The sequence below is a fragment of the Phocoena phocoena genome, chromosome 21 (assembly GCF_963924675.1).
Source record: "Phocoena phocoena chromosome 21, mPhoPho1.1, whole genome shotgun sequence".
Taxonomy (NCBI): Eukaryota; Metazoa; Chordata; class Mammalia; order Artiodactyla; family Phocoenidae; genus Phocoena; species Phocoena phocoena.
The window spans coordinates 5,653,658-5,674,412 of record NC_089239.1 but is presented as its reverse complement, the minus strand read 5'-3'; the positions used below and the strand labels follow the sequence as shown (position 1 = coordinate 5,674,412).

The window sequence follows — 20,755 nt, the reverse complement described above, 5'->3', positions numbered from 1 at the left end:
GGAATTCTAATTGCTCTTTACTTAAGCCTCTAATTCTCTCCTCTTTTTCCTTGAGCTGTTTATATGTTGCATCTGTTTAGTTTCTTCAGCTGTCTCTGGCTACTGTTAATTCTTGATTTTACTCTCATACTATATTTTTCACGTACAGAAGTTCCATTCAGTTATTTTTAAAACCTCCTAGTCTTTTTAAGTTCAATATTCTCTTGTGGTATATTCTTTATTAATTATAATAATTATAAACATACACTTTTCATATTATGTTTGTTGCATTTGTTAAGTCGGTAGGTACAATAGCCTTACCAGTTCAAAAAATACTATTAATCCTTTATTATGTATCCAGCACCGTTCTAGGCACTGGAGTTAGAGACATTAACAAAATAGTCAACATTTTTCCCTCATGAATTTGACAGTTGAGGACAGATGATTTTTTTTTTTTTTTACTTCTCTTATGCGAATTACTGTCATAATATCTGGTGAAACCTGGTTGAAGATATTACCCTCTAAGTAGATTCTGTGTACATTTTCTAATATGACCAAGTAATTCCATAGACTTTTCCATTAAAAAAATAAAACTCTTAAAATGCTGTTAAATGTCTCACCTCTTTTTTTCTATTTAAATGATTTAAAGTTTTCATAAATATTCATTCCCTTATAAATTATATATTGAAAATTTTAAGCTTGTGATATCTGTATCAGTGTGACAAGTAGGTAGCTGATAAGGAAATATTTGCATTCAAATTATCTAAATATTCACTACCAATCAAAAAGAAAATTAAGGTGTCGTGTTTTAAAAAAACACTTCACTTCTTTAGAAATGATTCTAGAAATTAGTAAAACAGATAAGAAACTTTCTAATTAATTCAAAGAATAAAAAAGAGAAAACTAATACCTGAACCAATATACACTAAGATGGCATAAAAAGAATTCTTAATGATTAACATATTTGCAATCAAGACATAAAAATTATTCATACAACACTTCATTAAATCAAATGATTGCCATCCCCTATAGGGATGCCATAGGCTTACTTAACAACTACTAAAAATCCTCCAAATATTGTATGGTAAATGAGTGACAAGAGACTGTAAATGGATCAGGTCAGGTATTATTCAGACACTCAAGAGGGAAAGAGATTTAGAAGATGGGCCTTGGAGCTTTGATAATAAGCATCACTGAATCATATTTCTATGAAACATTGTTAATCTTGGTTCATTTTCAAAAGGGCTCTTCCATTTAAGAAAAATTGGGTATAAATATAAAATTCAGAAAGTGTGCAGAAATGAAAAAACCAGGTTTACTTATTAGGAACAAAATATTCACATGCTTTTTAGTTTGTGAAAAATGTTAGGGCTTAATTACGTATGTTTCAACTCCTCCACTTGACGTTGACCGTATTTTCTCTGGAACTGTAATTTGCACACGTAGTCTTTCTGAATCTGCAAGGTGCAAAATGTTTTATAGGGGCAACACTTACCACCTCATAGCTTCCTTCATTACTTCCTCATCTAAATCCATAATATTCTATAAGTCATCCCTCATTTTTACTCTCTTTTCAAATACCCTCACCTCAATAACTACTTCTTTCTAGAATTACAAATCTTTTAAAGAGAAACAGGTATACTACTCTAGAAATATTGCCCTGTGGGCAGGTTCTGGTAACCCTGAGGTAATAGGCCCAAATGCTCTCAGAACAAATAAAGTCAGGTCCTTTGGACCTTCCAACTACAGAATCCAGATATCAGAAATGCAGAGCAGTATATGAAACTCTAATCTTAAGGGATCTACTCAAGCCACGGCATCTCCCATCTTTACTACGGTCCCATGAAGAGTGGGAAAGACCCTCACAACCAAAGTGGATTTTGATTGGGAAAGGTGGCAATGTGGGAGTGGATACGGGCTTACACAGTTGGAGCTCCCACCAAAAAAACACTTTCAAAGGGATATCCAGCCTCTCAGGGGGAAACAGAAAGGAGACCTGACATTCCCTAAAGGTCAGAAGAGGGTTTTAGTACTTACTATCGTCTGTCTGAAGCCCGATGAGCCCCAGAAGCAGAAACAGAAGGCACCACATGGCTGGACGTCCTGGATGGCAGCCTGAATAACGGCCGTACGCTTGACTACAGGGCAGTTGGGGGCGCGAGGAGACCCCTCCTGACCGCACACACCGCAGGAGGCAGGCGGCTGGGAGAGCAGCGGAGGGTCGAGAGGCTGCCTGCTGTGCGCCGTTCAACGTGGGCGACCTTGGCCGCTAAATCTATGCAGGAGGCTTTGACGCCTTGTGACTCCGCTTTCCGGCTAAGAAAGCGCAGAATCACTTCCGAAAGGCAAGGCTGAAGAAACAGCTAATGAACAGGAAGATTCATCTACACTTAAGTGAACTTTTATATAATATATATAAATATTTATACTACATATGTTATACATTTATGTATAAATATATAATATATATAGGCACTGCTCAATATTCCACTGAACCAGTTTAATTAACACCTAGATTCAGATCCAGAAATAAAATATAGAACCACTAAAGCTGCCAGATTGTCCCCTGACAATCACTACTTCTAACACCATAGATTACTTTTGTCTGTTTTTGAACCTATATAAATGGAGCCAATCACCATGTATTCTTTTTATGTTTAAAGTTTTTTTAACATGATGATTAGGAGATCCATCCACGTTGTGAGTAGCAATAGTTTTTTTTTTTATTTTCCCTCTTGTTGCTGTATATCACACATTGAATGTGTCCATCTGTTTTTCTATTTTACTATTGATTAGAATTTTGTTCATTTATAGTTGGAGCTATTAAAAACATATTTGGCATAATACCTTCCAGGTCCATCCACGTGGCTGCAAATGGCATTATGTTTGCTGAAATAAGTCAGACAGAGAAAGACAAATACTGTATGTTCTCACTTATATTTCAAATCTAAAAAATAAAACAAACGAGTATAACAAAACAGACTCACAGATACAGAGAACAAACTAGTGGTTACCAGTGGGGTGAAGAAAAGGGGGAGAGGCATGATAGGCATAGTGGATTAAGAGGTACAAACTTCTATGTATAAATTAAATAAGCTACAAGGATATATTGTACAGCACAGGGAATATAGCCAGTATTTCATAATAACTTTAAATGGAGTGTAATGTATAAAAATATTGAATCACTATGTTGTACACTTGGAACGAACATAATATTGTAAATCAACCATACTTCAATTAAAAAAAAAGTTTTGGATCAGTGAAAATAACCAAAAACCAAGAAAACCAACCATGTTTGGCTATTTTATTTCCTTAATTACTATCAATTTTTGATTCTTCTATTTTGAGGCTATGTTACTTTTAAAACTTTTTATTTAAGCATAATATTCTCTAGGTCCAGCCATGTTGCTGCAAATGGAAGAATTTCATCCTTTTTATGGCTGAGTAATATTCCATTGCATATATATGCTGCATCTTCTTTATCCATTCATCTGTCATGGACACTTGGGTTGTTTCCATGTCCTGGCTATTGTATGTAGTGCTGCTATGAACATCGGGGTGCATGTATCTTTTCAAATTAATTTTCGTCTTTTCTGGATATATGCCCAGTAGTGGGATTACTGGGTCATATGGTAGTTCTATTTTTAGTTTTTTGAGGAACCTCCATACTGTTTTCCATAGTGGCTAAACAAGTTTACATTCCCACCAACAGTGCAGGAGGGTCCCCTTTTCTCCACGTCCCCTCAAACATTTGTTATTTGTAGACTTTTAAATTCTACATTCTATCAGGTTTGAGGTGATATCTCATTGGGCTTTTGAGTTGCATTTTTCTAATAATTGGCGATGTTGAGAATCTTTTCACTTGCCTGTTAGCCATTTTGTATGACTTCTTTGGAAAAATGTCTATTCAGGTCTTCTGACCAATTTTTGACTGGCCTGTTTGTTTTTTGATATTGATTTCTATGTGCTGTTTATATGTTTTGGATATAAACCCCCTGTTGGTCATTTGCAAGTATTTTCTCCCATTCCATGGGTTGTCTTTTAGTTTTGTCAATGGTTTCCGTTGCTGTGCAAAAGTGTTTAAGTTTAAATAGGTCCCATTTGTTTATTTTTGCTTTTTGCTTTAGCTTTGTGAGACAGATAAAGATAAAATACTGCTATAAATTATGTCAAAGAGTGTTCTGCCTAGGTTATCTTCTTAGAGTTTTAAGGTTTTGGTTCTTACCTTTAGATCTTTAATCCATTTTGTGTATGGTGTGAGGAAGTATTCTAATTTCATTCTTTCACATGTAGATGTCCAGTTTTCCCAGCACCAGTCTTTTTGAGCCCCATTCTGCCACATCTCTCTGACTTCACCTGGAGAATATTCTGTTTTTAAGGGCTCATGAGATTAGATTGGACCCACCCAGATAATCTAGGATAGTGTCCCTACTTGAAGGTCCATCACCTTAATGACTTCTGCAACTTACCTTCTACCATGTAACATACATATCCACAAATTCCAGGGATTAGAGTGAGGACATCTTTGAAGGTCCATTCTGCCTACCACCAAAGCACTGGTATGGGATGTTAGGGAAGGGAAGCAAGCCAACACATGTGAGTCTGTGAGCTGGTTACTGCTCCTGTAAGATAAAACTAAATCCCACAGGCAGCTCTTGGAAATGCTATAGAATAGGGTACAGCAAACATTTTATGTAAAGAATGAAATAGTTTCAGCTTTGCTGAAATAGTGTGCCATATGATCTCTGTTGCAACCGTTACCAAGCAGGGTTCTTGGTCTCCTTAATCAATAGAAATTGGTCGGAGGCCAGACAAGAAATTCAGGCAAGGCTTCACTGGGGCCCCTGCTGCAAGCAGTGGTGGGGGAGTGAAAATAATCAACAGTTTCCCTTGCTGGCTCGCTCCCTGAGGCGGGGGGCGGGGGCAAGCTTGTTCCTTATATGGGGTGAGGGTAGGGGTGTGTCCAGGGGTCAGGCCAGAACAGTTGCTTAGGTGGTTTGCTCACCCCTTAGGTGGTGTTGTGTGCAGGGGTCATGCACAGTACCCTGCTTTTGCTCCAGGCTCTTCAAAAGCGGCAGTTGGGTGTTTCTTTTTTTGGGTCTTTTTGTATCTTTTGTCCAGAACTTGTCCCAACTCAGCATGCACGCAGTTATTTTCAGTCCCATACAGCTTCTTTGTATTTTGTTGCTCGAAGAGAGATTTGTCCAAGTGGAAGCACTGCAGCACTGCAGCAAAGGGTCCCAGGTCCCAGCCTGTCTCACAGCTATTCAATTACCTTCATATCTATCTATTTACCCTCCAAACACTCTATCACAATAATTGAATATGCACAGCTCTGATAAAAGCCAGTCCCTTTTTTTACGTACCAGATCCTCTCCTCTCCAGTTTACTTCATGATTTTGTTCTTAAGTCTTCATTATATCCAACATCATCATCTTTCCCCCATTTCCTTATTTCTAAAAATCTGTAGACAATATGTAGTGTCTCCCCCAAATAAAATCCCTTCTTTGATCATAAATTGCACCTCATAATCCCCAAAAGGTTGTCTATGTTTACCATCTTCATTTTATCACTTCCCATAGAGTTTATCAAGTTCCTTAAAAAATGATCTAAAATATAGATTGGGATTTTACTGAACTTATAGATCTCTTCTGGAAAAAATAGAAATTTTATAATAGGCATCCATTTTCTTAGTGCTGATATACAGATACTAGTGTTTTCCAAGACTGATCATCCTGATAAATTTTTTAATGTTGTTCTAATTGTATACTGATTCTGTTGATTTAAGTAGGTAGTTAATTATAATTTCTGCAAATGAGGGCAATTCTTTTTCCTCTTCAAATCTTTCCTCCTTTTTATTTCCATCAAAATAATAGTCAGAGCTGCCAGTTCTTTGTTATATTTTTAAGCAAGATTTTAGACATCTTTGCCTTGGCAATAGATACTACAACAACAAAAACAAAAGTAGTATCATATTTTATAAAATATTTCATAGTCTTCATAAATATTTAAAATTTCCCTCTAATTCCCTTGAGTAAATATTTCATTATCATGAGATTTACCACCTTCTGGAGTCTTGTATCATTTGGACAAATCTGTGATATCTCTTCAGGCACAACATACCTTTCCAACTTTTGATGTAGAACTGAGTATAAAGAATAAGAAATTCACCATGTCTTGTAAACAACGTCACAAATGTGTGTGTGAAATTAATTCAAAAGAAAAACAAGGCTTACACTGCTTCATGATTCATTATGCATGTAGCTCTTGGACAGGAACACTTGTGGATGTCATCATACGTTAATCTTAATTTAAGGCCAAATAATTGAGCTATAATAACTAAAAATCCCTCCAATGTTATTGCACCTGGATACTGAAATAAAGAAGATTGAAGAGAACACCATTATGTAAGAAGAAAACAAAAGCAAGTAATGTATTAAAACAGTTTTGATCCTATAAAATTTTATACTTTAGTGCTTTATGTTGAGCACATATTACACTTTATTTTGATAAATCTTTGATACAAATATCCATACTAGTTAATTGATTAAGAAGCATGAAACAACGGAAAAAAGTAATTAAACTACCAGTGTTCTCTGGTGAAAAATTTGGCATGCCCAAATTCCATAGCCTTAAACACACTTAGTATTTCTGATGAAATCAATATAAAACACATTTATTTAACTTTCTTATTAAATCAAATCATTCAGTTTGCAAAACTAATTCAATATACATACGTGTCAGGCACTACAATAGAAAATAAGAATATAGTGGCATACTGGGGACTTCCCTGGTGGTCCAGTGGTTAAGATTCAATGTTTCCACTGCAGGGGGCACGGGTTCAATCCCTTTTGGGGAACTAAGACCCCACATGCTACATGGTGCGGCCAAAAAAAAAAAAAGAATATAGTGGCATATGTGAAAGAAAGGGACTTTGTCCACACTTGGAGCATATATTACAGAAGAGGAGAAAGAAAATTAATAGGAAATTAATGACAAACTTCCCAAATATAAAGAGATTGTGAAAAGCGCTCTGAAGAAATGGAGTGCCCGAATAGAGAATTTTGAGGAGGGGTATAATCATATAGATAAGATAGTTAGAAAAACCTATTTGTGGAATTGATGTTTAGGCTGAGATAGAAAGTTTGGGAAATGATCTAGCATTTTGAATAGCAGTAGGGAACTTGTATGGGAACCTGTTCAAAGCCTGTAGTATAAGGAATGAAGTGAAGGAATGACAAGATGGAAGTTCTAAATATAGGCAAGGCCATGGTAAAGAAATTTGGAGTGAGATATTACCAAAAAAAAAAAAAATGGGGGGTAGTATAGAGTGGCATTTCATATGATTTAACCTTGATAAATAAAATGATACTTTTCTCATCTTTTTCATCATTACAAGCTAAATTCTTAGAACTTCTCTAATTTTTCTATATCAATAAAAATTTATAGCGAGTAAAATTTAATTTATACCTAAAAGAAAAATATTGTGTGTACGTGTGTGCATATGTGTGAATGAAAACATGGAATATTATCTAGCACCATGGAAAAATACGTTAGTTGTTACCCTCTCCTGTTATCCTATAAGAGCTAAGCTTGAAAAAAAGGGAAAATCCCAGTATCAGAATTTGAAAGAAGGTTAAAGACAAATCAGAGCATGAGAGATGATATCTGGCTAACCACCAGGTTTTAAGGCAAGATATAGGAACCAGAAGCTGGACTTCTAGTGCTCACTCAGAGAAAGGAAAAATAGTCTTCTACTTTCATATTTATATAGTTGAAAATAAATCCCCTGTATAAAGACATGCTACCGGATAAAACAAGTCCTTAGTTATACTGTGCAGGAAGAGAAGATAGAAGACCTAAATGTAAGAACTGAAGCCATAAAAGTTCTACAAGGGAACATAGGCAGAAAACTCTTCGACATAAATTGTACCAATTTTTTTTGTGGGGGGGGGGATCAGTCTCCTAAGGCAAAATAAATAAAACCAAAAGTAAACAAGTGGCATCTAATTAAACTTAAAAGGTTTTATACCTTTTAAACTTAAAAGGTTTTATCAACAAAACAAAAAGACAACATGTGGTCTGGGAGAAAATATTTGCAAACAATGAGACCAACAATGGCTTAATATCAAAAATATACAAACAGCTCATACAATTCAAAATTCACAAAACAACCCATTAATAAGTAGGAAGAAGACATAAATTGTTGTTTTTCCAAAGAAGATACACAGATGTCCAACAGGCACATGAACAGATGTTCAACCTCACTAATTGTTAGGGAAATGAGGCAAATCAAAACTGGAATGAGGAATCACCTTATGCCTTTCATTTTTTTGTTGTTGTTGTTGTGGTAGAATATGAGGAAATATGCACTTTTTTTTTTGCGGTATGCGGGCCTCTCACTGTTGTGGCCTCTCCCGTTGCGGAGCACAGGCTCCGGATGCGCAGGCTCAGCGGCCACAGCTCACGGGCCCAGCCGCTCCGCGGTATGTGGGATCTTCCCGGACCGGGGCACGAACCCGTGTCTCCTGCATTGGCAGGCGGACTCTCAACCACTGCGCCACCAGGGAAGCCCACCTTATGCCTTTTAGAATGGCTATTATCAAAAAGGCAAGAAGTAACAAGTGTTGTAGAGGGTGTGGAGAAAAGGGAGCCCTCATACACTATTTGGAGGAATTTAACTTGTGTAGCCACTATGAAAACTAGTATAGAGATTCCTCAAAAAATTAAGAATGGAACTACCATGTGATCCAGCTGTTCTGCTTCTGGGTATTTATCCAAAGAAACTGAAAACATAATTCAAAAAGATATATGCACCCCTATGTTCATTACAGAATTATCTGTAATAGCCCAGATAAGGAAACAACCTAAGTGACCACTGACAGATGAATGGATAAAGATGTGGTATGTATACACAATGGAATAGGAGTCGTAAAAAAGATGAAATCTTGCCATTTGTGACAATATGGTTGCACCTTGATGGTATCATGCTAAATGAAATAAGTCAGGTGGAGAAAGACAAATACTGTATGATTTCACTCATATGCGGAAAAAAATAAATTAAGAAACCAAACCAAAGCAGAACAAACAAATAGGAGAGAACAGAGTAATGGTAATCAGAAGGGAAGAAGGGTGGGGGATGGAAACTAAAAATTTGGTGGTGGGCACACTGAAAGAAGTTGAAAAATGTGGTACACATGCAACTTATACAATGTTAAAAACCAATGTTACCTCAATTAAAAAAAAAAGGATATTGGACTCAATTCTGCATGAGACAATAAAAAGCACAATTCTTCAACTGTGTGCCTATTCTTACAATGTTTGATTATAATCTGTTGAGGAAAGGGAAGAAAACGTTGAAATGGAACCTTAGTGTATCTTGTTAACAGTTCCTGTTAGAACCGTAAAAAGGAAGATTTAGAAATGGGGAGGCCAGCAAGACAAACTCAGAGGGGAAAAGTGACACCACTGCAGAAGACAGAACATGTAATTGTCTTTGAATTTTCTGACAAATATCTTAAGCTACTCACACTCAAAACCTACCTCAACTTCTGCCTGCCACTCACCCACACCTTCCTTTATCCCAGTGCACTCCACAGCAAGGATGTGTTATAACAATAGTTGCAAAAATAAACTCTGCTTAGGTCTAAAACTTGGACCTGCTAGGTGGTAGTACTCCTGAGAAACTGATCCTGAGAAATTATGATTAAATAAGGCAGGACAGTGATCATAATGGCCCCAAATAAGTTAGTGGCAAAGGGGATGAGGGAAAGTTATGGTAGAATCATCCCAATGTGTATTATTTTTACCACAGAGTTCACCCACTTAAAGCACACAGGTGAATGATTGTAGGGTTTTTAGTGTATTCACAGATATGTGCAACCATTACCACAGTCAATTTCAGTTCCCTCATCTCAAAAACAAGTCCTCTACCCTTTAGTTATTACCATCATCCACCCCAGCTTTTCAATCCCCACCCGCACTTTCAGCAGTAAACAACCACTAATCTTAGTCTCTCTAGATGTCCATGCTCTGGATGTTTCATACAGATGCAGAATACGTGGTTTTTGTGACTGGCTTTAGTCACTTAGCATAACGGTTTCAAGGTTCATCCACATTGTAGCAATATCAGTGCTTCCTTTTTGTGGCTGAATACTATCCCATTGTATGGACGGACCCCATCTTGTGTATCCATTCATCATTTGCTCATTTGGAAAAGGAAACTCTTGGTCTTTGTGATGAGATGCTCCCACCCCTGACCCAGGATCACCTTCATTTATATGGATGGAAATTCTGTAGGTCCTAATTAGACTCCAGATAGGCTGATGGATCTCTAATCCACAAATAATGCTTTGAGGTGTGCAGAAGTGAACCCATCCCAGGAAGAGGGAGATGAAGAGAGGGGGCACTGAAGCAAGAAACTGTCACCCAGAAAAGCTCAGCTTCAGTCAGGAAAGAGCAGCAAGTCTGGGTTCCTTCAAAGGACAAAAAAAGATATATTCTAGAGCTCAATTTCCACGAGGGCAGGGAAGTATCACCTGGAGACAGGACAGTTATCTATGACCAGGAACTCAGTGTGAGCAGTTCCTTGAAGATAGAATGGATGCCAGTGAGTCTCTGAGGGCTCTGGGGCTGACCTTGTCTAGCAACCCTTCCTCTCAATATCCCGAAGCTTGGAATGGGTAGGGGATGAGAATCATGAACTATTGCAGAGGTGCAGATTCTAGGTGTCCTCTCTTGAGATGGGAGCGATTAGCAGGGCCACGGGTGTCTGAGGGCAGTCGGTGGCCGGAGTGCACAATGGAAAGTTTTCCGTTGGGATGCAACAGCCTTGCAGGTTCGAAAGAGGCCAACCTGCTTATTTCCTACTAGAGGATCATGGCGGTAGAAGGCCCCCTGTGGGCCCTCCTGGGCACAAAAGGCTTTCCGTGTCCCCAGCTTCCAGTTTGTCGGAAAAAAGGCTTTCAGCTTCCCAGACCTTCCCTGAGTTCCAAAGGGCGTATTCAAACAGTTACTAATCAGGGAAGTGAGGGAAGGCAGGAAGAAACGACAGTGCAGCATGGGGCCTGGTGCCGTTCGTCTTCGGGGATGTGCAGAACCATCTGACGCGTGTGTCTGAGTTCTTCAACGGGAACTAGGACCCCCTCAAGCCAGATGCAGGAAGTCACTTGAGGCTGAGCACAAGCATGTGGACCCACACTGGCAGGAAAGGCTGATGACTGAGACTCCTGGAACAGCGCCCTGTTACCTCACCAACAACCAATCAGGGCAAGGTTCCATACCCTGCAGCCCTTGCCCCAAATTTTGCCTATAAACACTCTTCCCCAAGAGCCATCAGGGAGTTGGCACTTTTGAGCATGAGCTGTCCGTTCTCCTTGGTTGGTCCTTGCAGTAAACCTTTCTCTGCTCCAAACACTGACGTTTCCCTTTGTTTGGCCTCAGTGTGCATCGGGCACACAAACTTGGGCTCGAGAACAGAATGAATTGACACAAGGAGACATACTTTCACTTGCAGGATTTACTTTTGTTTTTGAAATTCAAAGTTTTAAGCCATCACAAAAGGAGAGAAAAGCAGATTTTTAAAATTCGTGAACCAGGCCAGTTAATGGTGTGTTTCTTGGCAATATCTTTTCTCCAAATTATGGCTTTTGACAGTATCGTGTGGTTACCATTCTAAAAGAAATACAGAAAAAGGAAATGCTACATTTTTAATGGTTAATAAAAGTTGTCTAATTTTACTACAGAACTACAGGTATATCAATTAATTAATATAAGACAGCTAATACTGTCACAATATATACTTCTGCTCTACAGAATTTGTAAACCCAAGGTTTTTTTGTTTCTTTGATTTGATTTTTTCCAGAAACATTTGCGATAGCCACATTAAAAGGAAATGCTATAAACTGCTATTTATATATGTCTCATTTACATGCACTCTAAGTCATGAACAAGGAAATAGAGAGAAAAAGAGCAATACAATATGTGAAGAAGGAAATAATTGCTCTTTTCTCTATTTTTATCTACAGAGGAGGAGAACTCCCAACACTCCTCTGTGCATTTCCAACAGGTGTCCCACACACACATGTTCAGAACAAACTCCTTCTTTACTCCCCTCCGCTTCATGGCTCCAAAACCAAGCTGGTTCTCAGCTGCTCTACAACACGCCATTAGTAAAAGCCGTCATTATCCATTGTGTCAGAAATGTTTGTCTTTGTAGTTCTCTCTTATTCTAACCCAAATACATCTATCCAGTCACCACTTCAACCAAGTCTACCCCTGTTAGGTTTCTGAAAACTGTGTTGTTCTTTCCGTCTTAACCAATCCTGCCCTCATCACACTTTTCCTGTGCATTCCATTTCACTAGTCTCCAGTTCTGACTGAATCTGACTGAATTTTCTCCTAATTTATCCCTGTGAATTTTGTAAAAAGCACACCATAACTTGCTAAATCCCTCCCTTACCACGTCAAAAATACTTCAACTACGTTCCATTCATCTATGAGGAAATGTAACCTTTTAATCGTGGCATATCAGACACTGGTCCTGGCTCAAAGTTACCTAGGCAGATTTTCTCCTTCAACATCCGTACATTTTAAAATAAATTTTTAAATATATTAAGAGCACAAATTTAGACACAGAGAGGTCTGGCTTTACATGGTAGCCCTGCTATCTTCCTGCTGTATAGCAATGAACATCATTTAAGTACTTCTTCTTACACTCTACAGCCAAACTCTCAATTCATTCTGTTGGTTCACCTTCAAAATTTATTCCTAAGACCATCTTTACTATCCCTGGTCTGAGGTAACATCCCTTCTGTCCTGGATTAGTCCTGACATTTTTTTTTCATTGTATCATTCATGTGCTTGAAAAGCTCCTGCCCAGGTATATGCATGGGTTGCTCTGCCAGCTCTATGTCTGTCTAAGACAGACTTGGTTTACAGCTGGAATGGTAAAGCTCTCTCTTTACCTGTGGGAAAGCCTGAATATCTGGTTTCACTTTTTGCTGAGATAAGTGCAGTGGGATTTATGATGGGCTTTTTAAAATTTAAAATAAGGAACCTTGAGACCTTGTGCCTCAGGCGCCTCTCTGACCCACAGTGCTTGCGGGCACCCTCTCTTGCTGTACTGTATCCTTTGCATTTACATAGAAGCCTTCTGTGAGCTGATGGTGATGTCAGGTGACTCCTTTCAAATGCCTAAACTAGGTCATTATTTGCGCCTCCTCCAATTCCTTGCTGACTCGTCACTTGCTCCCTAGGGCCTACTCAGTCAGCCACATTTAAAGTTGCCACCCAGTTCCTCCTTCAGTGCCAACTGCCCAGTTAGCCCCACTTCTCTCATCTTCCCCATAAAGAATCACCTTTCAGTACCAACTTATAAAATATGTCTATCGGACGAATGTGTCCAATTCTTGAGGCAAGACCTTACTATAACCATAAAGTACTGGTGGCAGGAGATGACTGTGAAAAATAGAAAAAAGTGTAAAAGAAAACAAAATATTGAATTTACGACTTAAGACTTGGAGAAAGCCGGGGAGATGCGTGCTCACTGTACCGCTGTAAGAGAAGATGACTGAAGTTGTGTGGAGGTGAGAAGTTCAGGTGAAGACACCCAGCATGATGAAGGAACTGTGACGGAGGACATGAGAAGAAGACAGCCGAGGGCCAGAATATTCACCTAAGATGCGGGCCTTTAGTAAAGTGATCAGAGAAGAGGGAGAGGGTGGTCTAGGCAGAAATAAGACTACTTTACATTGAGGACAGGAGTCATAAATGATTTGCTTGGTGGCCGATAAGGAAACAGAGACCCACTGACTTTTTTCTCCATCAAAGTCAGATGTGGCAGGTAAGTAAAGAGATGATCTCGGGATCTCACACTTAGATGAGTTTTGGATTGTTTTCCTTTACTTCCAGGGATAAGTCTAATATGTCAAATATCACGATTTCTTTACACGAGTTAGAAATTTGAACGACATGTACAGAAGCCTCCTTTATCCCAACTGACGGTAAAGAATTGTTCTTCTGCCTTGGAGGGTGAGTGTATTTAGCGTTTGCCTGGCATCCTCTAGGTCCTCAATAAGTGTAAATTCCATTCCCCATCACCAGTCTTGTATCAGAAAATACGTGGCAAAATTGTGGAGCTCTTAAGACTTCAACCCTGGCGTCTGGTTGTCAAACTCAAAGTCAAAACTCACTAAAATTCTATACATGTGCGGAATTATTTACATTCTTTATGTCTGCTTCCTTATTTCTAAAATAAGGAGAACACAATGTTCTGTGGCAGCCTGGATGCGAGCGGAGCCTGGGGGAGAATGGATACATGAATACGTGCGGCTGAGTTGCTTTTTTGTGCACCTGACACTATCACAACGTTGTTCATCGGCTATACTCCAGTACAAAATGAAAAAGTTTAAAAGAAATAAAATAAGGAGAACAATAACCGGGGAGGCAGTGAGGAATAAACACAGGTGTTGGGAGAAAACTTGTGTAAACCTCTTGTTTAGAACGTTAAATCTACCAATCAAATGCATGATTGCACATAAATATTTTAAGAAAATATTTAAAAATCCCTTTAAAGTCATTTCTTTTTACAAAGATGTTGGTTAATAAATCTGTGGCTAATGTGAGTTAACATTAAATGTTTCTAGATAAGTATAAAATAAAATTCACATCAAATGCTTTGTTTTAGTCTTTGTTTTAGTATAGGATAGCAACAAATAGATGTCAAAATGATGAAATATGGGAATAATATCTTCCTTATACTGAGGTACTGTTAAAAATATTGTTTTAAGTATTTAATGAATTATATCATTTTGGCAATAGTTTGATTCTTTTACTTTAACTCTAAAACTGGTTGCTGTTACTGTTCCTACTGCTGTCTTCCGATAGAGACCTGTTTAAAAGTAACAACTGTTTTTAAGGTTAGGAAACACTGTAATCTTAAAGTCAAGAAAAGTAATGAAGCTAGATTTGTCCTAATGACTCAGTTAATATGTACCAATATCCACTTTGCTTCCTATATGCCACTCAGGGATCATATATTCTAGCGTTTGTTTTTCCCGAAGGTTAGACTAAATTTTGAATATGTTAAGCATTTTTTAAATTTCAAACTAAAAATCCATCTATTACTTTTCTCTATTTTGTCTACATGGAAGACCAGATGGAATATTGAAATATCTATGATAGTGCTTCTCCAATTTCAACAGATAATTTACACGTAAATTCTTAAATTATCATAACTTCAGTTATATGCTTTCTATCAAATACCTACATGAATAGTTATTATTCCACTTCTGTTAATGAGGTCCTTAATGAGGCCTCTCTATTAGCTATGCTTGGTTACACTTTATGGTATTTATACAGTCTCCATTTATACTTTGGCTCCTATACACAGCTCCTGTTGAAGAGGAATGTCATGGTGTAAAGGTTCCTACTAAATGGCTACAATTCTTTGGCCACAGATGATAACATCAGGCTTGAAAACCTAACTCAGGATTATAAATCCAGACAGAACACTGGCTGAAATGAGATACACTTGCACAGTTATTTCCTTCTGTCTCTTCAGAAAATGAACTAACAGGCACTGGTTTTGGCAGATTACTGGGATTTTTACTTGAAAATGAAACTAGAAAGAGTTGAACTAGGTACTCCGGGCCATGTGTAAGCAGAGCAGTCATCTTGGAGAGAATGGACATGCACAAGAAGAGACGATATCAACCGTAAAGGCTTTGGGTGATGGAGACAATGGCCTAGTTTATAATCATCCAGTACATTACCACCCTTCTGTGTTTCAGCTCTACATCATTTCTTGCCCTTGCAGCCCTGAAACCATTTACTGTTGCTCCAAAATTTAGGCTGTCACGAGCAGACTTTGTTCTTTATGATCAGTGGTACCTTACTCTAGCATCTCTTCCCAAAGTCAGGTCAAGTTCTTGCAACTATTCAGATTTGTCCAAGATGTCTTAAGTAAGAGCACAGGAAGACATGCCAGATATCATTCAATTAAGTCAGTTTATAACAGTTGAATGATTGATGAGTCATGCAGAAGACTACCCTGAATTACCTGGTCGCTGCTGACTTGTTCATACATAAGATTAACTAACTTGGGAAGTAGAGGTGTTGATTGAAATTTTATATCATTATTTTGTCTCTGGCTACACAAACGGGAAACAAAAATGATTTCCTTTACAATGAAGAAACAAGACCCACTTCTTTACCCTTGCTTCTGCATTCTCATTTCCCTAAGTATTCACTAAGCAAATTGTGGCTTGTATTGTTGTTACAGTAAAGAAAAAAGCAGTATGAAAGTGAAGTAAATCAGACAGAGAAAGACAAAGTATGATCCCACTTACATGAGGAATCTACAAAAAAAACACCCTCATAGATACAGAGGACAGATTGGTGGTTGCCAGAAAAATGGGATGAGGGGGCGGTGAGCAAAATGGATAAGAGGGTCAAAAGGTACAAACTTCCAGTTGTAAAAAAAAACAAGTCATGGGGCTATAATGTACAGCATGGCGACTATAGTTAAAATAAGGAATTACACTCTTGAAACTTGCTAAAAGAGTAGATCTTGAAAGTCCTCATCAGGAGAAAACCAAATTTTTGTTAACTATGTACGGTGACAAATATTAACTAGACTCATTGTGGTGATCATGTTGCAATATATACAAATATCAAAGCATTATGCTGTAAACATGAAACTAATATGTCATATGTTAATTATACCTCATTAAAAAAAAGACCTAATCAAGCTCTGCTCTACAAAAAAAAAACAAAACAAGAAAAACAAAAAAAAAATGGAAAAGCTGCTCAAGTGACTTAATTCTAATTTTAGAAACACATGAGTGATATTGATTATGTGTAAAATGGGCAGTATCCTATGTGTGTTCTCTCCCTCATTCTTTGCCATCTTATATTTTCTCAGTTTCCCCATATTCTGTACTTCCCTGTCTCTATTAATCTTCACCTTCTTTATTCTATGCTGCTCTGTCTCTATTAATCTTCTTGGCACAAGTGAATGTCAGTGCAAGGAAACAGGGTTGCTTGGGAAGTAGACAGACCTTCTAAAGCAGTTACAGCCAACATGGCTTGCTATTCGAAAGGTACTGAGGATTTACTGAGTTACTTCAGTTGTTCCTGGGCCTATATAAACATGAAACTTACCCACCTGCCTGAAATCTGAAAAAAATTTGGTATGTTTCTGAACATTTACCCCATCCATCCAAGAGTCCCTACTTATAATATTCTGAATAATATTTGAATTTTCTCCTAAATCATTTTAAATATTAAAGATAATAAGTTTACTCACCCTTCACTTACTGTACCCTCTCTGTTCCAAAATATCTTCATTTTATTCCATTTAAGAGCAATGATGAGAATTAAAATGAGGAAAGGCAGGAAAACGTAGAAACTGATCACAAGGCCGTTTTTTCGAGAAGCACCATGTCATGTTACCAACATGTCTGTACTTTTACCTGAAAACATAAGAGTACCTTTTAACTTTTTCAAAAATGGTATTCAAAGCATATTAATAATTTGAATTATAAAACTTTGGAATTCAAATAATATAATCACAGTTAATAAACTTACATTTAAAAGTGTTTTCCAATACTCTGTGACTATGCCCCAAAGTGCATTATATATTTCTGTCAAATATATATATATAAAATTTATTTTTAACCTTTGTATGTATATTTAATATTTATTTATGTGCTACTTTCTAATGTATTTTATTCTATCATATTCCCTTCTATGAACTGCTACTTAGAACACATTAGATTGATATTTTCACCTAATAGGTTCTTCCATTTTAAATATAGAGCAAAAAAAGAAAAGAACTATTTCAAAAATTATTTATGGAAAATTATTGATATAACTGAGGCTAATTTAAAAAAAAATAGTAGACTAGGTTAATTTACATAATAGATGTATAAAGTGATATTGTTTTAATTTTGATTGTACTAATTAGAAAAATAGATATTCCTCTTGGCATTATAAAGACATTACATAAAACTAGAAAACTAAATCTATGGAAACTTGGTCCAGTTAAGCAAAAGAAATAAACCAATTAAAATACAAAAAACTATATCAAGCAATCAGAATTACCACCAAAGCAACTATTGAGGATATTAAGTGTAAATGAATTTAATGCCCCCTCAAAAAGACAAAAGGATCGGTGATGTTGAAACACACACACAGTCCAACTATATGTTGATTAGAAGTAATTTACCTTAAAGTGATTTAGGAAGTTTTATGTATTATAAGAAATAAATTAGCAAATATATGCAAAAATATTGAAACTAATCAAACATACAGCAGTCTCATGCTATGGTAGAACTCAACACTTTATAGCTCTCCTTTCCTGGCCTCACCCATCGGAAAAGGTCCATTCTCCTTTAATCCATCTTTACTAAAATTATCATGTTGCAAGTGGAGCTTCCTTCTCATGTGGTTAATTACTCCAAAGACTGATTAAAGAGATCACTATTAGATTAACTGGGAGATATCCATTACTCTAAGGAAGAAAGATTGGGAGCTTCTACTTGTGGGCATGATGAAATTTTTCCATTCAATGTGTCAAATAATAAAAATATGAAACAGGATAAGACATGAAGGAAATGGTTTCTGGAAGTCAACAGGAAACACAGAACTAAAATATCTGAAGAAAAGAAAACATGATGTTGATTTTGTGGAAATACAATTCTACCTATGGATAATTTGCTGATCTCAGAACAGAGAATTGGAGTCCTAAGCAAAGTACATCACTCCCATGGAGCAGAAGACAGAGCTCACAGCAGAAGAAATGGTGGGAACCTGAAGGGTGCAGCATTGAACAGAAAGTTGCTCTGAAATTAAGGATTCCAAAACTGTTAAGGGGATCCTTGCAGGTGTCCTTGGCAGAAGGATAAGGAATATATATGTGTATATATACATACATAGTATGAGACAATCTGAAGCTAATTAGACAGCAGCTCTTACTGGGGTGAGAGTGGAAAAGAGATACCAGAGTTTGAGCAGTAGTGGTAAAAAGAGCACCAAGAAGATCCCAATTTCTCCACATCCCCACTAGTACTTGTTGCCTGTGTTTTTTATTATAATAGCTATCCTAATGAGTGTGAAGTAGTATCTCGTGGTTTTGGTTTGCATTTTCCTAAGATGTTGAACATCTTTTCATGGGCTTTTTGGCCATTGGTATATCTTCTATGGAGGTGTGTTTATTTAAATCCCTTCCCTTTATTTATTTAGGCTGCGTTGGGTCTTCATTGCTGCACGCGGGCTTTCTCTAGTTGCGGCGAGTGGGGGCTACTCTTCGTTGTGGTGCGTGGGCTTCTCATTGCAGTTGCTTCTCTTGTTGTGGAGCACAGGCTCTAGGCACACGGGCTTCAGTAGTTGTGGCTCACGGGCTCTAGAGCACAGGCTCAGTAGTTGTGGCGCACGGGCTTAGTTGCTCCGCGGCATGGGGGATCTTCCCGGACCAGGGCTCAAACCTATGTCCCCTGCACCACCAGGGAAGTCCCTAAATCCCTTCCCATTTTTAATTGGGTTATTTGTCTTTTTGTTATGGACTTGTAAGTGTTCTTCATATATTCTGGATACAAGTCCCCTATGAGATATAACATTTACAAATATATTCTCCCACTCTGTAGTTTGTCCTTCACTGTCTTGGTTGTTACCATTTGCAGCACAAAAGTTATCAATTTTGATGAAATTCAATCAGTCTATTGTTTCTTTCTTCACTTGTGCTTTGGCGTCTTTGATAACACAGCCTATGCCAAGGTCACAAAGATTTACTAATATGTGTTCTGAGTGTTTTATAACCTTAGCTCTTACACTTAGATCTATGATCCAATTTCAGTTAATTTTTGTGAACCTTGTGATGCAGTAATCTAACTTCGTTTGCATGTGGATATCTACTTGTCCCAACACCACTGTTTTAGAAGACCATCCTTTGTCCTTTGAATTGTTTTGACATCTTTGTCAAAAATCCATGACTGTTAGCATGAAGCTTTATTTCTGGACTCTCTCTTCTATTGAACTAAATATCTATCCTTATTCTTGGGACAGTACTACACTGTCTTGATTATTTAGCTTTGTAATATGTTTTGGAATTGTGTTTTCAGTTTCAAGTTTTCTTGAAAACTATGTTTTCAAGATTGTTTTTACTATTCTGTGTTGCTTGAATTTCTCTAAGACTTTAAGATCAACTTTACAGTTTCTGCAAAAGAGACAGCTTGGGTTTGTTAAGGATTGTGTTGACTTTGTAGATCAATTTTGAGAGTATCTGGAGTAATAACAATATTGAGTCTTCCTATACATTAACAGGAGATGTCTTTACATTTATGTAGATCACTCTTTCAATAATGTAGTTTTAGCTTTCAGTGTATATCTTACACTTCTTTCCATAAAATTATATCTAAACTTTGTATTATTTTTGGTGATGTCATAAAATGGAATTTTTGCCTGACAATTTTGCTTTACTGTGGTAAAATACTCAACACATGAAATTTATTACTTTAAATATTTTTGAGTGTACAGTCAATGGCATTAAGTACATTCACATCTTTGTGCATCTATTATTACCATCAAACTCTAGAAGGTTTTCATCCTCCCAAACTGAAACTCAATCCTTTAAACATCGATTTACCAGTCCCCCTTCCTCCAGCCCCAGGCAACTACCTTTCTACTTTGTCCCTATGAATTGACTACTGTAGGTACCTCATAAAAGCACAATCATCCAATACTTGTCCTCTTGTGACTGGCTCATTTTAGTTAGCAT

The 20,755-nt window shown here is 37.3% G+C and overlaps 2 protein-coding genes across 2 annotated transcripts in view; both read right to left on the bottom strand.

Annotated features, from left to right (window-relative positions):
* The window catches only part of LOC136141858 (disintegrin and metalloproteinase domain-containing protein 2-like), a 96,219-nt gene extending 78,925 nt beyond the window's left edge, over positions 1 to 17,294 (bottom strand). Inside the window, exons 1-4 of the mRNA XM_065900021.1 lie at positions 17,288 to 17,294; positions 6,618 to 6,620; positions 2,017 to 2,148; positions 1,360 to 1,436 (exon numbers count right to left, since the gene is read on the bottom strand). Of these exons, the coding sequence (XP_065756093.1) occupies positions 1,360 to 1,436; positions 2,017 to 2,071 (132 nt within the window). The 5' untranslated portion in view covers positions 2,072 to 2,148; positions 6,618 to 6,620; positions 17,288 to 17,294. The remainder of the gene's footprint in view (positions 1 to 1,359; positions 1,437 to 2,016; positions 2,149 to 6,617; positions 6,621 to 17,287) is intronic.
* Positions 2,118 to 20,755, bottom strand: part of LOC136141916 (A disintegrin and metallopeptidase domain 3-like) — a 116,732-nt gene continuing 98,094 nt past the window's right edge. Inside the window, 4 exon segments of the mRNA XM_065900072.1 lie at positions 2,118 to 2,342; positions 10,834 to 10,962; positions 16,040 to 16,130; positions 17,288 to 17,453. Of these exon segments, the coding sequence (XP_065756144.1) occupies positions 2,118 to 2,342; positions 10,834 to 10,962; positions 16,040 to 16,130; positions 17,288 to 17,453 (611 nt within the window).